We start from the raw sequence: 21,542 nt of genomic DNA, 5'->3' as shown, positions 1-21,542 counted from the left end.
AGAATCTGGAAAAAAAAAACAGAAAATCACATTGTTTGATTTTTAAAGAATTTTATTTGCAAATCATGGTGGAAAATAAGTATTTGTTCAATACCAAAACTTCATCTCAGTACTTTGTTATGTACCCTTTGTTGGCAAAAACAGAGGCCAAATGTTTTCTGTAACTCTTCACAAGCTTTTCACACACTGTTGCTGGTATTTTGACCCATTCTTCCATGCAGATCTCGTCTAGAGCAGTGATGTTTTGGGGCTGTTGTTGGGCAACACGGACTCTCAACTCCCTCCACAGATTTTCTATGGGGTTGAGATCTGGAAAATGGCTAGGCCACTCCAGGACCTCGAAATGCTTCTTACGAAGCCATTCCTTTGTTGCCCTGGCTATGTGTTTGGGATCATTGTCATGCTGAAAGACCCAGCCACGTCTCCCCTTCAATGCCCTTGCTGATGGAAGGAGATTTTCACTCAAAATCTCTCGATACATGGCCCCATTCATTCTTTCCTTTACACAGATCAGTCGTCCTGGTCCCGTTGCAGCACGAGGCATGAGGTTTCCGCCCCCATGCTTCACAGTGGGTATGGTGTTCTTTGGATGCAATTCAGTATTCTTTCTCCTCCAAACATGAGAACCTGTGTTTCTACCAAAAAGTTCTATTTTGGTTTCATCTGACCATAACACATTCTCCCAGTCCTCTTCTGGATCATCCAAATGCTCTCTAGCGAACCGCAGAAGGGCCTGGACGTGTATTTTCCTCAGCATGGCGGACACGTCTGGCAGTGCAGGATTTGAGTCCCTGGCGGCACATTGTGTTACTGATAGTACCCTTTGTTACTGTGGTCCCAGCTCTCTGTAGGTCATTCACTGGGTCCCACCGTGTGGTTCTGGGATTTTTTCTCGCCGTTCGTGTTATCATTTTGACGCCACGGGGTAAGATCTTGCATGGAGCCCCAGATCGAGGGAGATTATCAGTGGTCTTGTATGTCTTCCGTTTTCTAATAATTGCTCCCACAGTTGATTTCTTTACACCAAGCGTTTTTCCTATTGCAGATTCAGTCTTCCCAGCCTGGTGCAGGTCTACAATTTTGTGCCTGGTGTCCTTCGACAGCTCTTTGGTCTTGGCCATAGTGGAGTTTGGAGTGTGACTGACTGAGTTGTGGACAGGTGTCTTTTATACCGATAATGAGTTAAAACAGGTACCATTAATACAGGTAACGAGTGGAGCCTCGTTAGACCTCGTTAGAAAAAGTTTGACCTCTTTGACAGCCAAAAAATCTTGCTTGTTTGTAGGTGATCAAATACTTATTTTCCACTCTAATTTGGAAATAAATTCTTTAAAAATCGAACAATGTGATTTTCTGTTTTTTTTCTTCCACATTCTGTCTCTCATGGCTGAGGTTTACCCATGTTGACAATTACAGGCCTCTCTAATCATTTCAAATAGGAGAACTTGCACAATTGGTGGGTGACTAAATAATTATATGCCCCACTGTACATACATAAAGACACACAACCACCGCATGCGCGCACACACATGCGCGTTCAAACACATCATATGACAAAAAAATGCAAATGGCGATTTGGCAGGTGTCACTTGCTGGGATCTGTCAGCCATTAATCAAATAGACAGTTGTGACAGTTTGGCCTTCCAATCCCTGACATATCTGTCTCGGATGTTCAACATGCACACACAAACACCCACGCGCACACATGCTCTTTACATTATTAAACAACAAATATATTTAACTTTTTGTGACAATGTCAATTAAAAATTGAAATTATGGCCTCAATTAAGAAGGTACCTGGCAGCATGTTTCTGTTTATGTAAATAACAATTTGTGAAATTGGCAGTCTGTTGTTAAAAAAAACCTTTAAAAGAGGTCAGGGCTCACACACTTCTTTCACAGCAAATTCCTCCAAGTATGCATTTATGGTCATTGCTTTGCGCACTTACAACTGAAAAAGGTCTCATGAAAACTGTTAACAATGATTTAGAAGCAAAAAGTTGCCTGATATGTTTTAGGAGATGAAAAATTTACATTGGTGGTCAAGCAAATATTTTGTTAATTTATTATGTTTTTTATATATTGGAGTATAACTGGCATTACACTTCATCTGGTTCCTTAGTGTGTAACAATTTTCTCAACAACAAATCTCTCTTACCTTTACATGACGGCAGAGCCTTGTCCCACACCGGCTTCCCATCATGCCCCATCACGCAGGTTATTGTTTCACTGCCCACTGTTGTGTAGCCATGGTGACAGTTATAGGACACCTGAGATCCCAGTTTATAGTCATAGCCGGTCCTACTAGCATTCATGATGTTACCAGGGTCAAAACAGGCCTCTCTTGGTTTTTCTGGCAAAAAAAAAAAAAAAAAAAAAATCAAGTTCAGTGCATTCAGAAAATAATATAGTTGACCTGTAAAACGTTACCTGTGTAGGACATAATACACATGAACCAAATCAGTTTTGCTTGGTCTGTCATCTGCATTCATTAGGAGAATGATTCCCCAACTTTCAATCACATTGAGTTTTGTGATGTAATACAGTGCAAATACTTCAAGTACTGTAAGTTTTGGATGATAAAACTTTGCTTTTTGCGCCTACTTTAAATGTCAATTCAAATGATATTGGAAATGAATGAACATACAGAAATGAAAATACTTAGGGTACAGTTTCCAGATAATCTGTTAGGACACCTTCTGGATTCCTCCCTGGTGAGGTGTTAAGAGCAACTGCCACCGATAAAAGACCTCGGGGAAGACCCTGGACACGCTAGATTGACTGCTTTTCAGCTGGCCTGGAAATGGATGCAGCCAGAAGAGCTGGACAAAGTGAATGTGTTTGGATGAAAGACTGAACTTCTTTCATTAGGTTTCTGCCCTCATAAACGCATTTGGGATTATGACAGAAAATGAATGAATTGATTGATGTACATGTATATACTAGCAGTTTTTAATTTTTTTTTTCTTTCAATAGTTATTTTTTGTAATGAAAACAACACAAACAAATCTCAGTATTTAATGTGAGCCCCGATTCACTGTCTGACTGGTTACGAAAAATCATTTTATTGATTCAATGCGTATTTATATAGGTAATAATGTTAAGAGATTATGTATGAGTTAAGGGACCCCCTGAATGCAAAAAACAACTGTCTCATTCTCTTTTTATGTCTGGTATTGGTTAGTAGGACTGCATATTTATCAGAATTGGACCACATACAAAAGTGATCCCCAACCACCGAGCCAGGGACCGGTCCGTGGTGCATCTGCGGGACCGCATCTGCTACCGTACCGCAGAATTTTTTTTTTTTTTTTTTAATTGTTAATGACCACAATCTGGCCTGTGCCTCTTGATTTATCTACAGGCCTGTTTACGCTATTGACTAATCTGAGTCGAGATTTGTGTACGCTGCCCTCCAGTGGTTAGCTGCCATTACTGGAGTGTTTGCACACCCATAACAGCTCAGCGTCGGTCAATGTAAACAGTAACGTTAGCTGCAGTTGGCTGTGGGCTGTGACGTCTTTGAACAGCTGCTTGATGGAGGAAAGGCTACTTGCTGAGCCAGAAGAAGAGCCAACAACTAAGTTCATTCAATATAAGTGGCTACAAGCTAGCAAATGAGGCCACAAAAGCGAATGCACTGAGAGCATCATACCTCTTGGCGAACCTTATTGCTAAAGTCAAGAAATCTTTCACGATTGGAGAAGAAATCATTACACCTGCGACCAAGGATATTTGCCTTCAAGTTTTAAAAAAGGTTGATTCAGTGTATGGTGAGTTACATTTTCCCTGCACTTATGTTCGTTTTTAGCCCCGTCGTGTTATTTTATATTTACTGTACTTTTCTGCCATACATTGCCGGTCTGTGAAAAAAAAGCTCCACTTCACACCAGTCCGTGACGCAAAAAAAAAATAGCTACTGACATACAGTATCTATTGGAAAAAATAGCTTAGGGAAAAAATAGCTGCAATTGTTTCTCTTCTCTCTCAACTTGGTGACTTCTGTCAAGTAAGCATAATGTTGATTCCTCTCTATTTGTTGTTATGATTGAATGTGATGAACAAAATGAGACCCTTTACTGCATATCTTCCCTTCTGTAGTCTTAGCAAAAGAGGCTAACAAGGGTAAGATGAGAATCAAGAATGATGGAATAAGAGTAGAAAGAGGAACTCAAACAACATCATAAAATGCCTTAGTTCGAAATGACAGTGATGGCTCAGGTTGTTTGGTTTTCTGTGATTGCCTAGCAAAGAATGGATTAAAAAACAGAAAGAGGGAGAGAGCTAAGGAGGGGGTGGTAGGCAAGAAGAAAATGAAACAGGGAGATGATTAAGGTTGCATTTTAATTAGAGTGATGGCAGATGAAGGATAGTGAATTAATGACAAAAGTACAGAGGTGTGAGGTGGCCTTCGGAGGCAGACAACAGAGAGGGAGATAATCATTTTTAATTACAGATAAATGGAGTGAGATAGACATAAAATGAAAAATGATTTTTTATAAAACTTGACAGAGGAGATATAGTCTGTAGTCAGAGAATGACGTAATAATCAGCTTCACAATGACAATAGCTTTTGAATCACTACCAGTCAAGCAGCTTCTGTGTAAACCAAGATGAGGAACACTTTGTTGAGGTAAACAAGTCATGGGTTAAAAATGAACATCTTGGCCTTTCAGTTGAAAAAGCCTCAATATGTGATCTTAAAATGAATAGATATTTGCAGCTTTAAATATAAACCATCTTGCAGATGCAAACACCTCTATAGTGACATTTCAATATTCAGTCCACTAAGTTTACTGAATACTAACATGATAAGAAGAGCAAAAGTGACACTTGTGTTCACAAGAGATTAAATGTATTTTTGTTTTGTGGCACAGCTCACTGACAAATAAGACTAATTGACACCCCTGACTTGATTTAGTTTTATGGATGAAAGTTTGACTTTCTGCCAGCAGACACACTAAACAGCAATGATGCTGAAAAAGCCCAACTTCTCTGACCCTGATGTTAGCATACATGGACGAGCCAAATACTTTATTAATTTTTAGTACACCTACCTGAGCAAAACAGGAGCTATAAAAAAAATACTAGGCACATAATTTAACTATATTTTAGTTTGCACTAATTTGGAACTGCGCTAAATCACAAGGTGAGGGTGGTTTCGAGGTATGAGACATGAAAAACGCAGAAATAAATAAGTGTTAATATACAGTATGTAATAATTATGGTGTATAAAGAAACATCTATACAGTCCTGCTCATACGCCAGGTTTTTGCCATGGGGGGGGGGGGGGGGGGGGACACTTTCAATAATGTGATCCATAACCCATAAAACTCTAGAAACAGGAAAAGCAATATTTAAAATAAATAAATAACCTTTAAAATGGGGAATTTAAAAATGTACAACTGGAAACACTATTTTTGGATCCAAGTAATTACATTCTTACATACAAGCCTACTTGAACAACTGAACTTTACTTGAGGTTAATAAAAGACACTTTGAATTATGAAGTTGTGTGTTGACTCCCATTTTACAGGACTTTCAATGGGATTACAAGTTATACGATTGTGAGCATTGTCTTGCAAATGCATTAGATGTTTATTCATACTTTCCCTCTTGACTCAATTTAGTAGCACAAGTATCGGAAACATTAATGTTGGAGGGGAAAAGTGTATAAATTGTTCAAATTCGACTTCTTTTTTTTTTTTTTTTTAAGATTGAGAGAGAGTCTTTCGAACAGGGATATGTAGACTTTTCAACATTTCCAAATGTGGTGCTCACTCAAATGTATGTTTTACTGCTAACACTAGATGTCTGGTTAACCCTTTAACACCGAACGTGTCGGATGCGACACGTTTACGCATATCATCTTTGAAGCCTCGTAACGCTGTAATTACGTCACCCACGTGCCCCTGGTTGCTCTCGTTTGAAAGTACGGAAGTTGATGTCCACACCAGTTTTTATTTGAAGTCAATCGACCAAGTAAAACGGAAGATAATGTCATTTGAGTTTTATAGTTTTATTGCATTCATAAATATGCATTAAAACGCTGCATGGACCATGTGTTTATCTCCATATTTCCATTATTTCTTGTCCTTTTTTCTAAACGGAAAGCAGCACAAAAGACTACATATCCCAAGAGCCGTTGTGATGTCAAGAAGGACAAACCTAATGTGAACATTTTTAATAAATTGACGAGCAAGGCGCCAACTAAGGGAAAGGAAACACGCGTACCAAGCAACAGCCGGTTGGATTTAGCGAGCGACTTTGAAACGTGCAGAATGAATCGAAAACTAAATTTAGCGCAAGCTAATGCATTATTTCATTAACTCAAGGAATAGGATGAGCTGTATTTGTCATTGTTTTCCTCGGATCAGTCGGCGTCTCGGCGAGTAGAAGTGACAGCAGCGCGCAAACCGCACGGCGGTCGTGGCGGATGAGTAGGCTGTGTGACGTTGTATGTGACGCAGCTTAGTGACATGTTCAAAAACAAACTTTATTGAGTGCGCAAAAAAAAAAAAAAAAAAAAAACTACTTGGTCGCATGCCTAAAAAAAATTGAATTGAACTGAACTACTTGTCAATATTTTTGAAAATCCTTTTTTTCAATGTTTGTTATTTTTTCTTCACGTTGAAACTTTTCAATTTTTATATAGATATGTGTTCGAGAAGCTTGATTGCATGTACATATATACCTTTGATAAAGTGATGGGTACAATACTTAACTTCACAAAGAGATATCCTCCAAACCCTTTTTGTGTTGGATAATATATAAAAAAAAATTCTCACTATTTTGCACTGTATATAACATGTTTTGACCATAGCATGTGTGAATGCCAAAAACGCCTATGACCATAACTGCTGTTTGTGTTGAATTGTCAAACATAAAACAATTCAATCTTATTTTTTTCTATTGAATGTTTATCCTAGCAAGTTAAATAAATATTATCAAGCTTCAAAACGGTTGGTCGAGCATGTTTGGTTGTCAGTGGGACTTCAACATTACAAATTTTGAAAATATTTTGGGATTGTTTTGTCTTTTTGGGTCCAAAATGTGGATTAAAGTTGGTCAGTGAAGAAAACAACAGTTTGGACATGAAGTTCAAGGTATCCTGAAAAAAAGGGACCCAACTTGGCCTTTGTGAACAGATTTTTCTTTGAAATATAAAGGCAACATCCAACGCATGCAAATTCGGCCAAAATAGGCTTAGGTGTTAAAGGGTTAACTTATTTTGCACTTTTGTTACCGCGCAACGGAAAATTTCAAATTCATATTATGAAACTGATTAATTCTATTTCAATCATTCTATATAAAATGATTAAATAACTGAGGAAAATAATGTTTAACAGCCTTCTGCGACAGATTTTCTTGACAGGCTGTGTTAGTTTTTGTCTAAGAAATGTTCGCCTCGCCTGCCCATTATGAAATAGACAGTAATGTCAAGATCAAGTTTTACCTCTGAATTCAATGGCAAAGCCAGACATGCCCAGTGAGGCGTCTGACCGGAATGCCAGGAAGAGACTGTTACCACTGCTCTCGATGCGCTCTGGAGCTTGGTTGCCTTGGAGACTTGCCAGGAGAGGCCCATTAGAGTCTTCACCCTCGTAAATGTGTAGGAAGTCATAACTGGGCTCCATGTTAAAACTGATAAAAGAAAAACAAAGATCGATTCAATGAAAACAGGTTGTCTGCGCTGTTTCTGGAGGAAGAAGTTCCATTCATTCATGATTAATGGTACTTTTTCCCCAGGCATTTAAGTATGGTAGTTGGATATGTCTCATGAAAACTGAGACAAAACTATGGGGTTAATCGTTGTATTAGGTCATTTAAAATAAATATCGGAAAACTGCTGCTTAGAGAAGAAAACTATCACAGTCACTTGTGCGTCCCTTATTTCCATTGTCCATCAACACATTCAACACATTTTTTTTTTCTCTTTTTGACCTCTTATCATAGCAAATTTACATTTAATTAACATTGATCCCAATTTGGAAGTTGCTAAACAAAAAAAACAAAAAATGACTACGATAATTCCCACGTTTGTTGACATCTTTTGGGGTTAAAAAATGCATCTGCACACATAGACACTGACACACTCTCACTCACAATCACTCAATATTCACATAAGACTCAATCAGATTCAATCACCCTGACATCAATTATATCAGTCTTAAAACCCACCAGGCAGTTAAAAATGCACACACACATCTTATGTACGTCCATGTTTGCCACTGGGGTGCAAATTTCTATTTGCGTTTATCCTCCACCTGTCCAGTTAAGCTGGAAGTCATGTGTTGTGTGCGTGACTGTGTGAATGCAAAGAAGGACAAGAGATGTTAAAGTAAATTCCATTGTCAGCTCATATTCACTTTTTAATGCCACATAGCATATGATTACTGCTGCCATGCTGATATTTTTGCTATTATAAAGTCATAATAATTTAATAACAAGTTTGATATAAATGTCAGTCAAAAAGACATTTAGAGGAATCTTTAAGTTTAATGACAAAATTCAGATTCAAACAAAGAGTGGATTCACAATTTAGCAATAAGAACTGAAGAGCTAAAAAATGTGCCATGTTTAATTCTAGTCAGATGTGTTTTTCTCTTAATTGCAAGGACATCATAAACCCAAAGCAAGTTTGTGCTTGTGAATAAATCCAATTTAGCCTTATATTATTGCAAACTATACCTATATAGTATAGTCTGTGTAGTTATTAAAACTAACATAATTTGATTTGTTTTGAAATGACAAAATTTCAATTCAGCAGCTGGCACTTTCAGACTTTAGTGGACGGTTATGTTCATATAACAGTATTCTTGGTCAATTATTTACATCCATTCTCTTGCATAGCTTTCTGCACTTTTCTGACAGCTGGATCTATTATGGGATAATACCACCCCATAATCACCCAATGTGATCATTTGCAAGGTTAACATAAGCCCTGTGAATGCTAAGGCCTATATTTATATCTGATTTAGCAAGAGCTTAACGGCACATAAGCCCCTCTTTGCTGACAAAGCATTAAAGAAATCCCTGCAAATACATTTTTCTGTAGTGCCACATTCTAAGTATAAATGTCGTGAATTGTCAAGGCAAAAAGCAGGCTAACATTCAACAAAGATCAATAACAATCTTAGCATAGTATTCGAGCAAAAAAGGTCACTGCAATCATTATATATGCTAATTTGATTAGCAGCAAAGAAGATTTGACATAGACCACAGGGAATTTTCAAGGGAATAGACAGAAGGGGAAGTGCAATAATCAGGAGGAGCTCTAGATGATTTTATTTTATTTATTTATCTTCTTACACAAAATGTAATGTTTCTAAATAATATTCCCCATGATTTCAGAATGTGTTGACAGGACTCATTATGTTCGGAGAGAGCGGCTGTAAGTGTTAAAGGGATCCATGAGTATACTTGTATGCCCCAATAAGCCACAATTGTTCACTTTTACTTAAATATGTTATTCGAAACACATAAATTATTGCCATTGATTTCAAAATCTATAACATTTAGTACATGCTTTGACCTACGGAGGGAGCTATGTTCGCGTGCCAGTGTACGCTGGGGCTAATGACGCGGTTGGGTTGTACTGGGAGAATAGCTGTGCTCCATACTAACGAAGGTAGTATGACGACTGGCATGATTTTGTCACATTTTGCTGCTGGTCAGATTGTTTTGTTAAAAAGTTGTGGGATGAATTCCCAACGTCGTACCTTCATCCGATTCCAGCTCATCAGCAATGTTTTAAACCGATCCTAGGCGGGTTGCCAAGATATTGATTTGCTGCCATTTAAACATTTGTATTCTTGATCCTTTTGTTGTTAGTTGCATCTTTGCCTTGTTTCTTTTTAATTTATGCCGACCAACGGTCACAGACACTTTTTTGTCTCTCTTTTCATGATTGCAAGTTTTTTTGTGTGTTCAATAAACCTTCGTATGCAATCCCTCTGTTATTGTTGTCTGCTATGGGGTCCGTCCAACCTTTCTTTTGCATTCGTGGACTGTAACAGATTTGTTGGTTTTCATCTGAGGACTTGATAATTGCAGCCAATAGATCGATTAACCAAACACATACGATAGATGTAGAAAAAAATAACATGGTCCTTGTGGTGTTAGTTGATGTTACTAAACAGTTTGTTCGAGAATGCTACCTGCAAGCAGTGAATGTGCGTCAAGTACAAATAAAGTACATGACAGTCGTCTTATATCTCAGTGTGCAAAATAAGGCATCATTATGGTATGTTGGGCAGAAAATGATACGAATAGCCAGTAATCAAACTAAATTTTATACATTCATTCATTCGTTTTCAGTGTCGCTTTTCCGTCTTAAGCATTTATTAATGCCGTATTTTTATGATCTAACTTGTTTATTTAGTACTTTTTGGATAATGAGAGCCCAACTGAATGTGAAAGAGTCACCACCACAAAAGATTCGGGAGCAACATCTGATAAGGGCGCAAAATCTGAACACCAGCAGGACGATCATCAATCTGGACAGCACTTTTACGTGACAAAAATATGACAGTTGGTAACCCGGTTTCCTATCGGGTAAGGCAGCACTCTCTCGGTCACGGAGGCAAGCCCATCAGACGTCTCGGTTGAGGCAAACTGCATTAGTTCAGCATCAGTTTTCGTGTGCTGTGATTCATGGGCTATCTGCAAAAATAATCAAACTGCTATGTTTCACTGTATATTCTAATCATATGTAAAGCACACAACAGGTCTGGATGCTAACAATCTCCATAACTATGTTGGAATAACTGATCACACAATATTTTATCGTGAAGATCTGCAAACAAATCTGGAGTTCTTGACAGTAAACACTCTCTACACACACTCTACTCTAGTGACGTAGCAGGACATATTACACATTACACACATAATATATGAACACACTCTCCTACTCTAGTGATGTAGCAGGAGAGTGTTTGCTGTCACTGTCACTAGACGAACCTGCTACATGAACAGTACCGGTTTTGTCCTACTCACATCTCATCCCGTCTTTCCTGTTTATTTTGCTTTTTCTGTTCATTTTGTGAAATATCAACAGTGCTTTCCTCCTCATTAATGTTCCTCCTGGGTTCATAATTGAAAGGCCTGAACAGATGACATGTTTATGTCGCTAGGGTCATACTCTAAAAGCCCAGCAGCGCAACCCATTGACGTCACCGCCCACAGTGCATTGCGATGTCAACAACAATGGTGACCTACCCGTTAAACTGTATACATTTCATAAAATTGTAAACATCAAGAGGGGTCCGTGGATCTCTTTAAAGCACATGATCAAGCTATACAGCGTAACTGCCATCGTCACATGCCTCATAAAATGTAAAAAAATTCAAAGTGTTTCAAAGGGAGAGTAGTTTTGTCTGATTTTGATTTAATAACCACACACACTATTCCGTAATTTGGCAGTTTGGAAGTTAAGTTATTTAACAAGTCAACCAAAACATTTAAATTTAATAAAAAAATCACAATGGTGACAATTTGAGACCTAAACTCATTTATCAACCCTCCAGTACGTGAATTAAATTGGATTTGGGCTAGTTTTGGAAGATTTACAGTAACATTATTGTTAACAAGATAATTAGGTGTGCAGTAGCACCGAAAAGGGCAATGAATCCTGCTTAACATAAGGGTATATAATTCAGTTAAAAAAAAAAAAAAAAATCCCACAACGAGAGAAAATGAAATCAGCCCTAAAGAAAGAAAGAAAGAAAGAAAGAAAGAAAGAAAGAAAGAAAGAAAGAAAGAAAGAAAGAAAGAAAGAAAGAAAGAAAGAAACCAATTCGGCAAACTAAGTAGTACACTATTTTAATGTGTCCTATTTGCTTCACATTGTAGGACAGTAAAGAACAAAGAGATGTTGTGTGTTTTTTATTTGATCCTCAATCAGTTGAAAACAGTTTCAAACGTAATTGTGCTCTAATTAAAAAAAAAAAAAAAAAAAAAAAAAAAAAAAAAAAACGAACATATTCGTTGGAAATAAAAACATGTTTTTGCCAGGGCTCAGACAGCCCTTTGGACAACACAATTGTATGCAATTATTCTCTTTCATCCAAAATAACTGCTGGCATCAGAATGACAGGAGAGACTTTCGTGTTCATTCTGCTGCGCAGTACAAATACTTTTCATTCAATCACAGATGCCTGTCATCGAGATTAGGCCCCCCCCAAATTTTGTATTCCATCTACATCGCAAAAGTCATCATGAGAACAACAGTGAGTAATGATGTTTCTGTTAGATATATTGTTGACATAAGAACTTTTAGAATGTTCAGAATTTTATCCGAGGACAGCTGAGTAATTTAAATTATTTACTTAAATCTTCCTGCAAACAGATAAATAAGGTTTATTGTTAAAACTTTGGCTAGAATTGAACACTAAAATTATTTGAGGTAATTTGGGTATTTTCTTCCATGGCCTATTTCAGACATGCTTCATTAATTCTAGTAGGATGTCAACATTAGCGCAGTGTACCCTAGTCTCAGGGCTACAGTGAAAGGGTAACAGAAACAAAGGTAATTGATCAAAAAGGCAGCAAAAGGACAGACCATTACATAACTTATGGTGTAAGTATGGTACTTTAGATTGAAAATGAATTCCAGTGCGCATTAAACCACCCTAACCGTGTCAGTGGAGGTCAGCTAAAAGATATACACATGTACATACCTGTCAACCCGAGGCCGTTGGCAATCTTACAAATAGTGACGTATGCTCTTAGAAATTGGTGGCTAATCTTACAACGTCATATATAGCGTGCAATATGAAAAAAAAAAGGAAAAAAAAAAAAAAAAAAAAACTCAATTTTTAAAATAATATGAATGTATTGGTAATTTTGTAACATATAACCTGGTGCAATAAATATATATATATATATATATCTTCAGCTACAACATGATTACTAAAATTTAACAGTGACTTTTGTTATAATCGTATGTAGCACTTTTGGCAATTTCTATCATGTCTTTTGATGGCTGCACTTCATGGCACTTCAGCTTGCAATTCAGTTTGACATGAAGGTAGTTTGTTAGTGTGAATTAAAAAGGTCAATTGATAAAATTAACTTACCGATGCAATCTTTGAGTCAGAGAACATATATTTAGCTAATTCTGGGAAGTGATCAGCGTTAGTTGCGGGCAAATTGTGTTCGGCAACAAATTGGCAGAATAAAATCTCCGCTTTCGTCACTTTTCATTCTGCAGACTTCATCTTTATGACCAGTGTTGTTAATCTTACTTTTAAAAAGTAATTAATAACACTCACAAATTACTTCACCCAAAGGTTATTGAGTTAATAACTCACTTAAATGTATATAAGAGTAATTAGTTACTTGGCAAAGTAACTGGTGTTACCTTTCATGTTTTTTCATTTTTTTCCAAAGGAAAAAAAAAACTAAACAAAAAAAACATAGTAACCTTTGCTATGTTTGGAAGTCATTTAATGTTGTGAATCAACCATTAAAGTTGTTAAAATTGCTCCCGTTTTTGCATTAGTTCCCTTCTGTCTACTTCTGACATGTGAAAGTTTTAAAACGGTTTCATCATTTAAAGACAGAATCAAGTCAAGATTTTGCCGATTGAGGAGTATTTTAGATAAAAAGTTACTTAGGTTAGCTAGCAAGGTTCACTACAACAAAGACTTTCTGAGAAGTCTACTGCTTTAAAATCGCGGCTGTTTACCAATGCCACCAAGTCTGTCATTTTGAATGTAGTTCTATATGCATGTGATATATAGGCGTAGATTGTTGGCTGTCGGCTAGTCAGGAAATATTGGAGCCACGTAGCCTAGCATTGCGTTTTCTACAGCGTCACAAAAAACACTCTTCTCTCTCCGTGTCTCTGACTTTTCTCGCGTCATTCAACCAACGTAACGCATAGTAACACACCTTGTCTCGTTGCGGAGAAAAAAAAATGTAATGTACGAAAAACATACAGATTTTGAATGTACAGCGTACACATTTAAAAAATCAGTGCTCACTTGTACAAATTACGCCGAAACCGTACAACTTGACAGGTATGCATGAACATAAAATAACATTGTTGTGATGTTTTCACAGATATTATTGCGTACTTGCAATTGGCAGTAAATAAACTATGCTTGAGGTATTCTGTAAGGTGATATCGGACATCTAGACTCACTTGAAAGTAGTGAATCAGATTTGAGCACTTAGTGTAAACCTACAGTGTAAGTCCAGCCAGAGTAATGATGACCTTTTCCACACTGATTTATGACAGTTTTATTTATGACGGATTTTGCAAGTATCACATGGCGTATGAAATTAATTTAAAAACGAATAAATAGGTGGTGCAAATTGAAATACTTTAAACATTGATTAAATGCATTTGGTAAAAATCTACCCCATGACTTAATTTCAAATTGCCATTTAGTGAGTCCATTAAATATTTCAGCATGACTGCTTATTTTTAACAAACATTACCTGATCGCATTATTATGATTCTGCAGCAAAGTATGTCACCAAAGCCATTGCTGCATGAAGGAAACCAAAACTGAGCTAAAAGAAAGTGCAATGTGATTTAGATCTAAATATTTCATGTCTAAAATCACGTTAGAAATACCAGCGGTGTTTCTGCAGACACAGAATTGCACTTGCAGGTTGAGAGCTAGAATGCATTTTATGACAGTAACACTTTTATTAAAAGCTACCATGGTCACGCATATTTTGGTCCGTTACCTTTTGAAGATAAGCGCAATGACAAAGTCTGGGTTGACTCGGATGCGCCAATCACACTCTTTCCCTGGAGGGTAAGGCTGTGGGTAGTTAGGAGACAGGATCACTCCAGAAGGACCGCTGACATTACCGCCACAGGTTGCTATGGAGAAAACCCAAAAATAGCGAGGTGAGGATCACCCAACATAAGGCCTTTTGGAAGGAGATTCACCCGTTTTACTCAGAATCTATACCTATTAAACCTAAAAAATTTAGGAAGAATAGAATAGAATAGAATAGAATAGAATAGAATAGAATAGAATAGAATAGAATAGAATAGAATAGAATAGAATAGAATAGAATAGAATAGAATAGAATAGAATATGTCTGTGAGGAAAGACAAAAGGAAAAGGCAATAGAGTCGGATGGTGGTAAAACCAACTGCATGAATGAACACAATGTGGAGTTATTGGTAAAGCTGACCGGGTACTGTAGTTTGTTGCAAGTTAGCAACTCATATCAAAAAAAAAAAAGACATCAGATAGGGCAGGTCTGAAACTTCATCATTACTTCCACCACAGCTGCGCAACTTTCCCAAGGCTAGTTTTGAGTGGTGCGATACGAATTGTTACCTTCTAAAATGAAAGACAGTCTGTAAAGTTTTTATTAAACAACAAGTACAAGTCACCGTGCTTGTGCTGCTTCTATCATCTCTATAGAGGAGGTTTCTAAGCTACTTAATTTGTGCTGAAGTATTTTGTCTGCCTCAGAGGCACTGTGTCAGCCAATAATTACTAGAGCTACAAGTCAACTCAGGTTCCATCTAACTCTGAGGATGACTGAATACATAAAGGTACATCTTCAGGGTGACGCGAACACTAACATTTCAGTCAGTCTGTGACAGGTGCAGAAAAGAATATCGCTAATTCAGTGAGTTTCACTGATTTTCTGTATACAAATGACTGTAGCTTGGCCTCATCAAGTAGCATATAGGGGAGAATTTTTTTCAGGAAGAACAGTCATCATAACAAACATACTCTACTCAACTGTATTATATAGTAATACTTGCACGGCATTGTTGTCTAATAAGTGTGATTTTCACCATATTCAGTGACTTATCTGACTGCTCTCGCAGCTATTAAAAAAAAAAAAAAAAAAAAAAAAAAAATAGAGACAAGCCTCAATAAACCCTAACCCTAACCCTGTGTTCCTCATTTTGGCTAGCAATATGTCTGTCTTTTTACTATGTGATTTGGGATTCAGGTCTTCGAATGACTATGAATTAAATGGATTGGAATGGCAAATAATGTGTATCTTGTCATAATCAGGAACTATAATTTTCAAACAAAATTACAGTCAATCAAAATGACATATAATCGGGGGTTAAATGACTAGAATTTCTTGCTGGAACTCCCAGAGATGAATTAGGCTACTGCATTACACATACTGTCACAAGGCTTCCATGAGAAACAGATTTTAATTCAAAATTGTTTTTTTTAATTGTTTTTATTTTTTAATGATTTGCAAAATAACAGTTAGTAAAAACATCAGTAACGCCAACCTCCATCTCCTGAATTTTATTTTCCCTTGTTTCCTCGCATCTAAATGCGAAAACATATTTTTTTACTACTTAAGAACATGGGTTTACATTAACTTTAACATTGAAGATAATGTAAAAATGTACTTATTTTTCTTTAAATAATAAAGATATAAATACCATACATTAACAAAAATAAGTACAAATGACTTACATTATGCACTATGAAAAGGAAAATATTTTAAAGCTCACGTAAACATTGCCTTTTTGAAATTATAAGGAAAGCCTAAATAAGTCCAAAGTTCACATTAACATGGCAGATGTTCTGAAACTCCCCACAAGAGAAAATAAAATATAATAAAATATGCCTCTTTAATTCTTTTTCTCTTTTTTAAAGATCTGATCAATTATCTGTTGCATTGCCCTTTTTTATTGCACTAATTTAACAAGCTTGTTTTTTTTTTCTTCTTTTTTTGCTGTTCCAGAAATCATTTGTATATAAACCAATCAGAGCTAACTATCCATGCTGATCACATGTCAGTCAGTCAGCAAATTCAACGGCCAACTGAGTCCAGGGTGGTTTGCTGCGTGCATGCGCACATTGACTCGACTCGTCAAACTCAGATAAATTGCGTGAGCTTGGAGAGTTTCGTGAAATAAATACATTTTAAACAACGGTGGAAATGGATTACGCTACACAAGCAATTTATTATGCTTGTTGTTAACATTTCGGTATGTAAATCCGACGTTGGTAGATGACATTGGTAATTTTCTTGGAGATGAGATGCACGCGTAGCGGCATGGACGTTTTTTTTTTTTTCTTTAACATGGGTTTTTGACAGTTACTGTCATATTTTCGGGATCAAAGCACCGTTCCGGCCCCGAATCTTTTACCAGAAATTTCATCAACATCAATGACAAAATAATTTATAAAACTGCATCACTTTTTTCTACTTTAAAAAACCCATATTAGCCATACGACGATGCAAATTCCAAATCACATCCTGAAAAGACGGACAGATTGATTGCTAAAATCAGGAACACCAATGGTATTTAGGCTAGTCTTTTTTTTTTTTTTTTTTGGGGGGGGGGGGGGGGGGGAATAGCTGAGAGAGCAGTCATATACTAAGTCACTAAATATAGTTAAAAAATACACTTAGTAGACAACAGTGCCGTGCAAACGTTTTCACACCAAAAACAAATGTTTCACTTTAAAAATGAAAACACCTCAAAGTTTATGTTTTTATTTAAACTTCAAGAACACTGTGAGAGAGTGTGAAAGGGCATTTCCCAAGTCTGATACAGACTAAAGTCAACTATTTGTGTTTGACATTCTTTCTAATGAGGGAAACAATTTTTTTTTAAAAAACTGTGATCAAAGTGCCAGGATACATGGCGGGTGGAAAATGACTGAACGTGAAGCAGAAGCAGCACATAAACTAATTGTGTGAGAAAATGAAAAATTTATCTTCCCAGAGCCTCAGCTTCAACAGCCCGTATTTCAGTAAACAAACATCACCTTGGACATTTGAGCATAAAACTGGATGAGAACTATAAAAAGGAGCATCTGTAACAAATCTGCAGGGTTGTGTGAGGAGCTGCTCATGAGTTATTTCTCCTGACTGCCACACCTCATGACTGGAGTCTACCCTCAGATAACAAAACCAAGGGCAAATTTAGTCAATGTGATGCTAGTTGTCAAGATATTCCGTATATAAAAGGATGTACTGCAATTAGTAGAAATTATTCTTCTATTTATAGTATTTATGAAAGGGGCTTTTGTTTCTGCCTCAGAGCTGGATGCCCAAACTCAAGCTTTAAACGTTTTAAAGGGCGAGAAGTAGGAAAACAAAATTCTCCACAAAAATATGTCTTCATTGTTGTCCACAACTACAGCGGGTAACTTAAGATTTATTTATTTTATTTATTTATTTATTTATTTTTACAGTGTATTCTTTAATGCAGTATATTTGTGAATCATTTCTGATTTATTACTTGTGAGATCAAGTTACATCATTATATAACATAGCATAATTTGTATTGTTATTACCCCATTATGATATAATTTAAGGCCATAATGTAACACAGTTAACGAGAGCCTCTGGTATGGAAGACCATCTGGTACAACAGCAAGAAGCTAATCACATGAACATCAGACTGAAAGTCTCAAAAAAGTGGCACAACTCTTTTCTCCTGGATTTTTTACTCAGTAAATGTTTTATTGTCTTTGTAACTGTTTTATGTGTTACAATTTACACAGTTCTAATTTGGACAGGCTTTACGCTCATCAATAGATGACATTCTGAATAAAGAACAAGTCATATGGTACATAATGAATAAGAGTTTGTGACTCAAAGATTAAATATTTTGTTAAAGTTACCCCCTCTTGGCTTCTCAATTATGAGCTCAACTTTCTATTTTGTCCTAGTTAAGATGAACATTTACTGCAATTATTCATTCTAGATACAAAATGCGGTTATAAAGGTAGCAGGTGCAATGCACACCTACCCATACACGTTGGAGGGTCAGGCTGCCAGTAGAATCTGTTATCCATGCGGACACAAGTGATGGTGTCAGGTCCTTGGAGCTGATAACCAGGGTCACACTGGAACGTCATACTGTCACCGGGCTCCTTACTGTCACCGTATCGAGAGCCATTTACTGGGATGCCAGGGTCATTACAGGTGGTCGCTGTTGTGGCTAGACAAATCAAACACAACAATATTATCTGTCTGAAAACAAAAACGACAATTTACACACACACAATAGTCCATTATGTGGTGAGCCCAAAAAGGCCTGACTGTCAGTGTATTGAGACTGCAGACAGAAATGTTGCATATTGTGTACAGACCGTATTATCTGCCACGTCAGTGTTTTGTGTCAAGCTGTGAGATAACCCTGTTTAGAAATTGCTACATACTGCAGATCCATTCCAAACCGTGATAAGCGATATGTCTGTTATTTGGGAGGGGGGGTAGAGTGTGTCATCTAAATTTCCACAAATAAGCATTCTGAGAGCGCTGTCAATAATCCAACAAGTCATCATCCTGAATCACAGGGCCGCGTTTTTTATCGATTTAAAATATAAATATTTTTCTTTATTTTTGTTGATTTTATAGGGCAGGGGTCCCCAAACTTTTTCCTGTGAGGGCCATATAACTTTTCCCTTCTCTGATGAGGGGCCGGAGTCAGTTTGTAACAGAAAAAGTGTGATGATTGCAGGAATGCCTAAATGTAAAAATTAGTTTTTCAGAAAGCCACAATCAAATAAACCTTTCTGGATTCTTCACGAAACAAAAGTAAATAAAACAAAAATAATAATGTGATGTAATGTAATGTAATAATAATACTAACACTATTAATTAAATAGATAATAACCAAATAACCCTCTCTGGGTTCTTCACAGAAAAAAGCCAGGAAATAAATAACACTAGTGAGAAAAAAAAAAAAAATCAAAATGCTCTCTGGTATAGTTCAGGGGGCCGGATTCAAATGTGGAGGTGGGCCTTAGTTTGGGGACCCCTGCTATAGGGCCAGTAATATTTTCAACAACCATTATGCATGGATAAAATAAGAGAGAACCAGCAAAGTGGAAAAAATGGAATCCAGCTGTGGTGTATGTGTTAAGTTCTTTCATATTATCCAAATATCACACCTTATCCTTGATGTTTAGCTGTATTTTTATTGTCTTGCTTTTAAATGTGTGTGGATCTTGCTTTGAGACTGGTAAGATAAACCATATAAATAATGATGACTTTACTGTAAGTGTAATACAATGTGTTTTCATAATGTGGTTTATTGACCTTGAGACATGGCTGATAATGAAAGAAACTCCACTGTTCCTTTATTCAAATTGAAGCCTATCACACCAAAAAAATAATGCTTGTAATGATGAGGTAGAAAGAAAAATAATCTTATCAACTGCAATATAGGTGTTGCATTTGTTCGTTATTTTTACGATTGAGACAATTATTATTTTTTAGTATATAAAAAGTATATAAAAAGTGCAGCTGTCCTGTGTCACAGAATAATGAATTACTTGAAATTTTGGTCAGAAAGAAATAAAAATACAACACCAGTAAATGCATGGACAGAACATTTTAATGTGAAAACACACTTGAAAGAAGTAGTTAATAACAATTATCATAATGAAACACAACATACCCATGTGATCTCCATAAATATTCCTCAGCTTTCAATTTTAGTGAGAATTCATTATGCAAACCAGTGTTATTTAGTATTAGTTGTAGTGTTAAATATCACCGTTATCAAATGGTAAGCGGACATATGGGAATAAAATGAATTAACATACTAATGGAACAAATAAGCGGGCTTTGATTAGCATGTAGTGTGTCAATATTTATTTTGAAAATAAGGATTTAAAGCCAAACGTGCCTGAGAGATTGAGGCACATGGCGCTGCATATAAAAATTATTAATCGAAATAACAATTGATGAATGCATTTTCTACTATTCTGAGTAGACATTGCTGCAGTTATCATCCGGCCATATTCACAAAAATGGGCCAATCAATCTAAATAGACAGTGTGCACAATTATTAGGTAAGTGGTAAATTTGAACAGTATCATAATTTTTATCCATATTTTCTAGTGCCAAGCTGTATACATTTAAATGTTTTTTGGAAGTAATGCATATCAGTTAATGAGTATTTGTGTCACGGGCTAGGATGTAGTCCAAGGAGATCAACACCCTAGAGTGTAATTTTTAGGCAGATTCTTCTCCTCAGAAAAGCATGGCCCCAAAAAAAAAGACCGACTCTGAAAGATTAAAAAAATTGTCTTTCAGAGGAAGCATCACTTTTGAAATATCTAACAAATTGGGATGAGATCACATAACCTTTATTGTTTTTTTTTTTCAATTTTTTCATTTCGAATAAACAGGAACCGCTAATTAAGAGGGCTTTATAAGCCTGGCGGGCCGCTAGTCTTCTCTTCTCATGTCAGGCTAAAACAGCGCTACAAAATAAGTATGAAAAGTACGCGTATTTTAAGCGCATTTTAACCACATCTGATGATACGTTTGAAAGCGCAATGGTGACATGTTACGATCAATTTGTGAACTAAACTTGTCTCAGGTCTAAGCTGTTGCACTCTATTGCATTCATTTTCTGTTTGTTTGCTTAAATTGTAATTCAAGAATGTGTATTGTTTATGAATGTCTTGATAATCACACACAAGTCATACTTTCAAAATTTCTTTCAACTTCATATTTTTATTTTCATTTAATTTTTTTTTTCTTTCTAAAAACATGGTCGGCCTTTATACCACCAGGCTTCACAGGTTTTCAGGGGGAAACCCGTTGTCATA

At 36.5% G+C, this 21,542-nt stretch overlaps 1 protein-coding gene across 2 annotated transcripts in view; it reads right to left on the bottom strand.

Moving 5' to 3' along the window:
• LOC130927696 (CUB and sushi domain-containing protein 1-like) overlaps nt 1-21,542 on the bottom strand; it is a 687,910-nt gene that overhangs the window by 130,653 nt on the left and 535,715 nt on the right. For both annotated transcript variants that reach the window (XM_057853669.1, XM_057853670.1), the window contains exons 29-32: nt 18,725-18,916; nt 14,704-14,842; nt 7,457-7,644; nt 2,159-2,353 (exon numbers count right to left, since the gene is read on the bottom strand). In XM_057853669.1, coding sequence (XP_057709652.1) covers nt 2,159-2,353; nt 7,457-7,644; nt 14,704-14,842; nt 18,725-18,916 — 714 coding nt within the window. The remainder of the gene's footprint in view (nt 1-2,158; nt 2,354-7,456; nt 7,645-14,703; nt 14,843-18,724; nt 18,917-21,542) is intronic.

Source organism: Corythoichthys intestinalis, chromosome 1 (assembly GCF_030265065.1).
Source record: "Corythoichthys intestinalis isolate RoL2023-P3 chromosome 1, ASM3026506v1, whole genome shotgun sequence".
NCBI classification, from domain to species: domain Eukaryota; kingdom Metazoa; phylum Chordata; class Actinopteri; order Syngnathiformes; family Syngnathidae; genus Corythoichthys; species Corythoichthys intestinalis.
The sequence above is the reverse complement of the archived record's forward strand: the minus strand, read 5'-3'. Positions and strand labels throughout refer to the sequence as shown.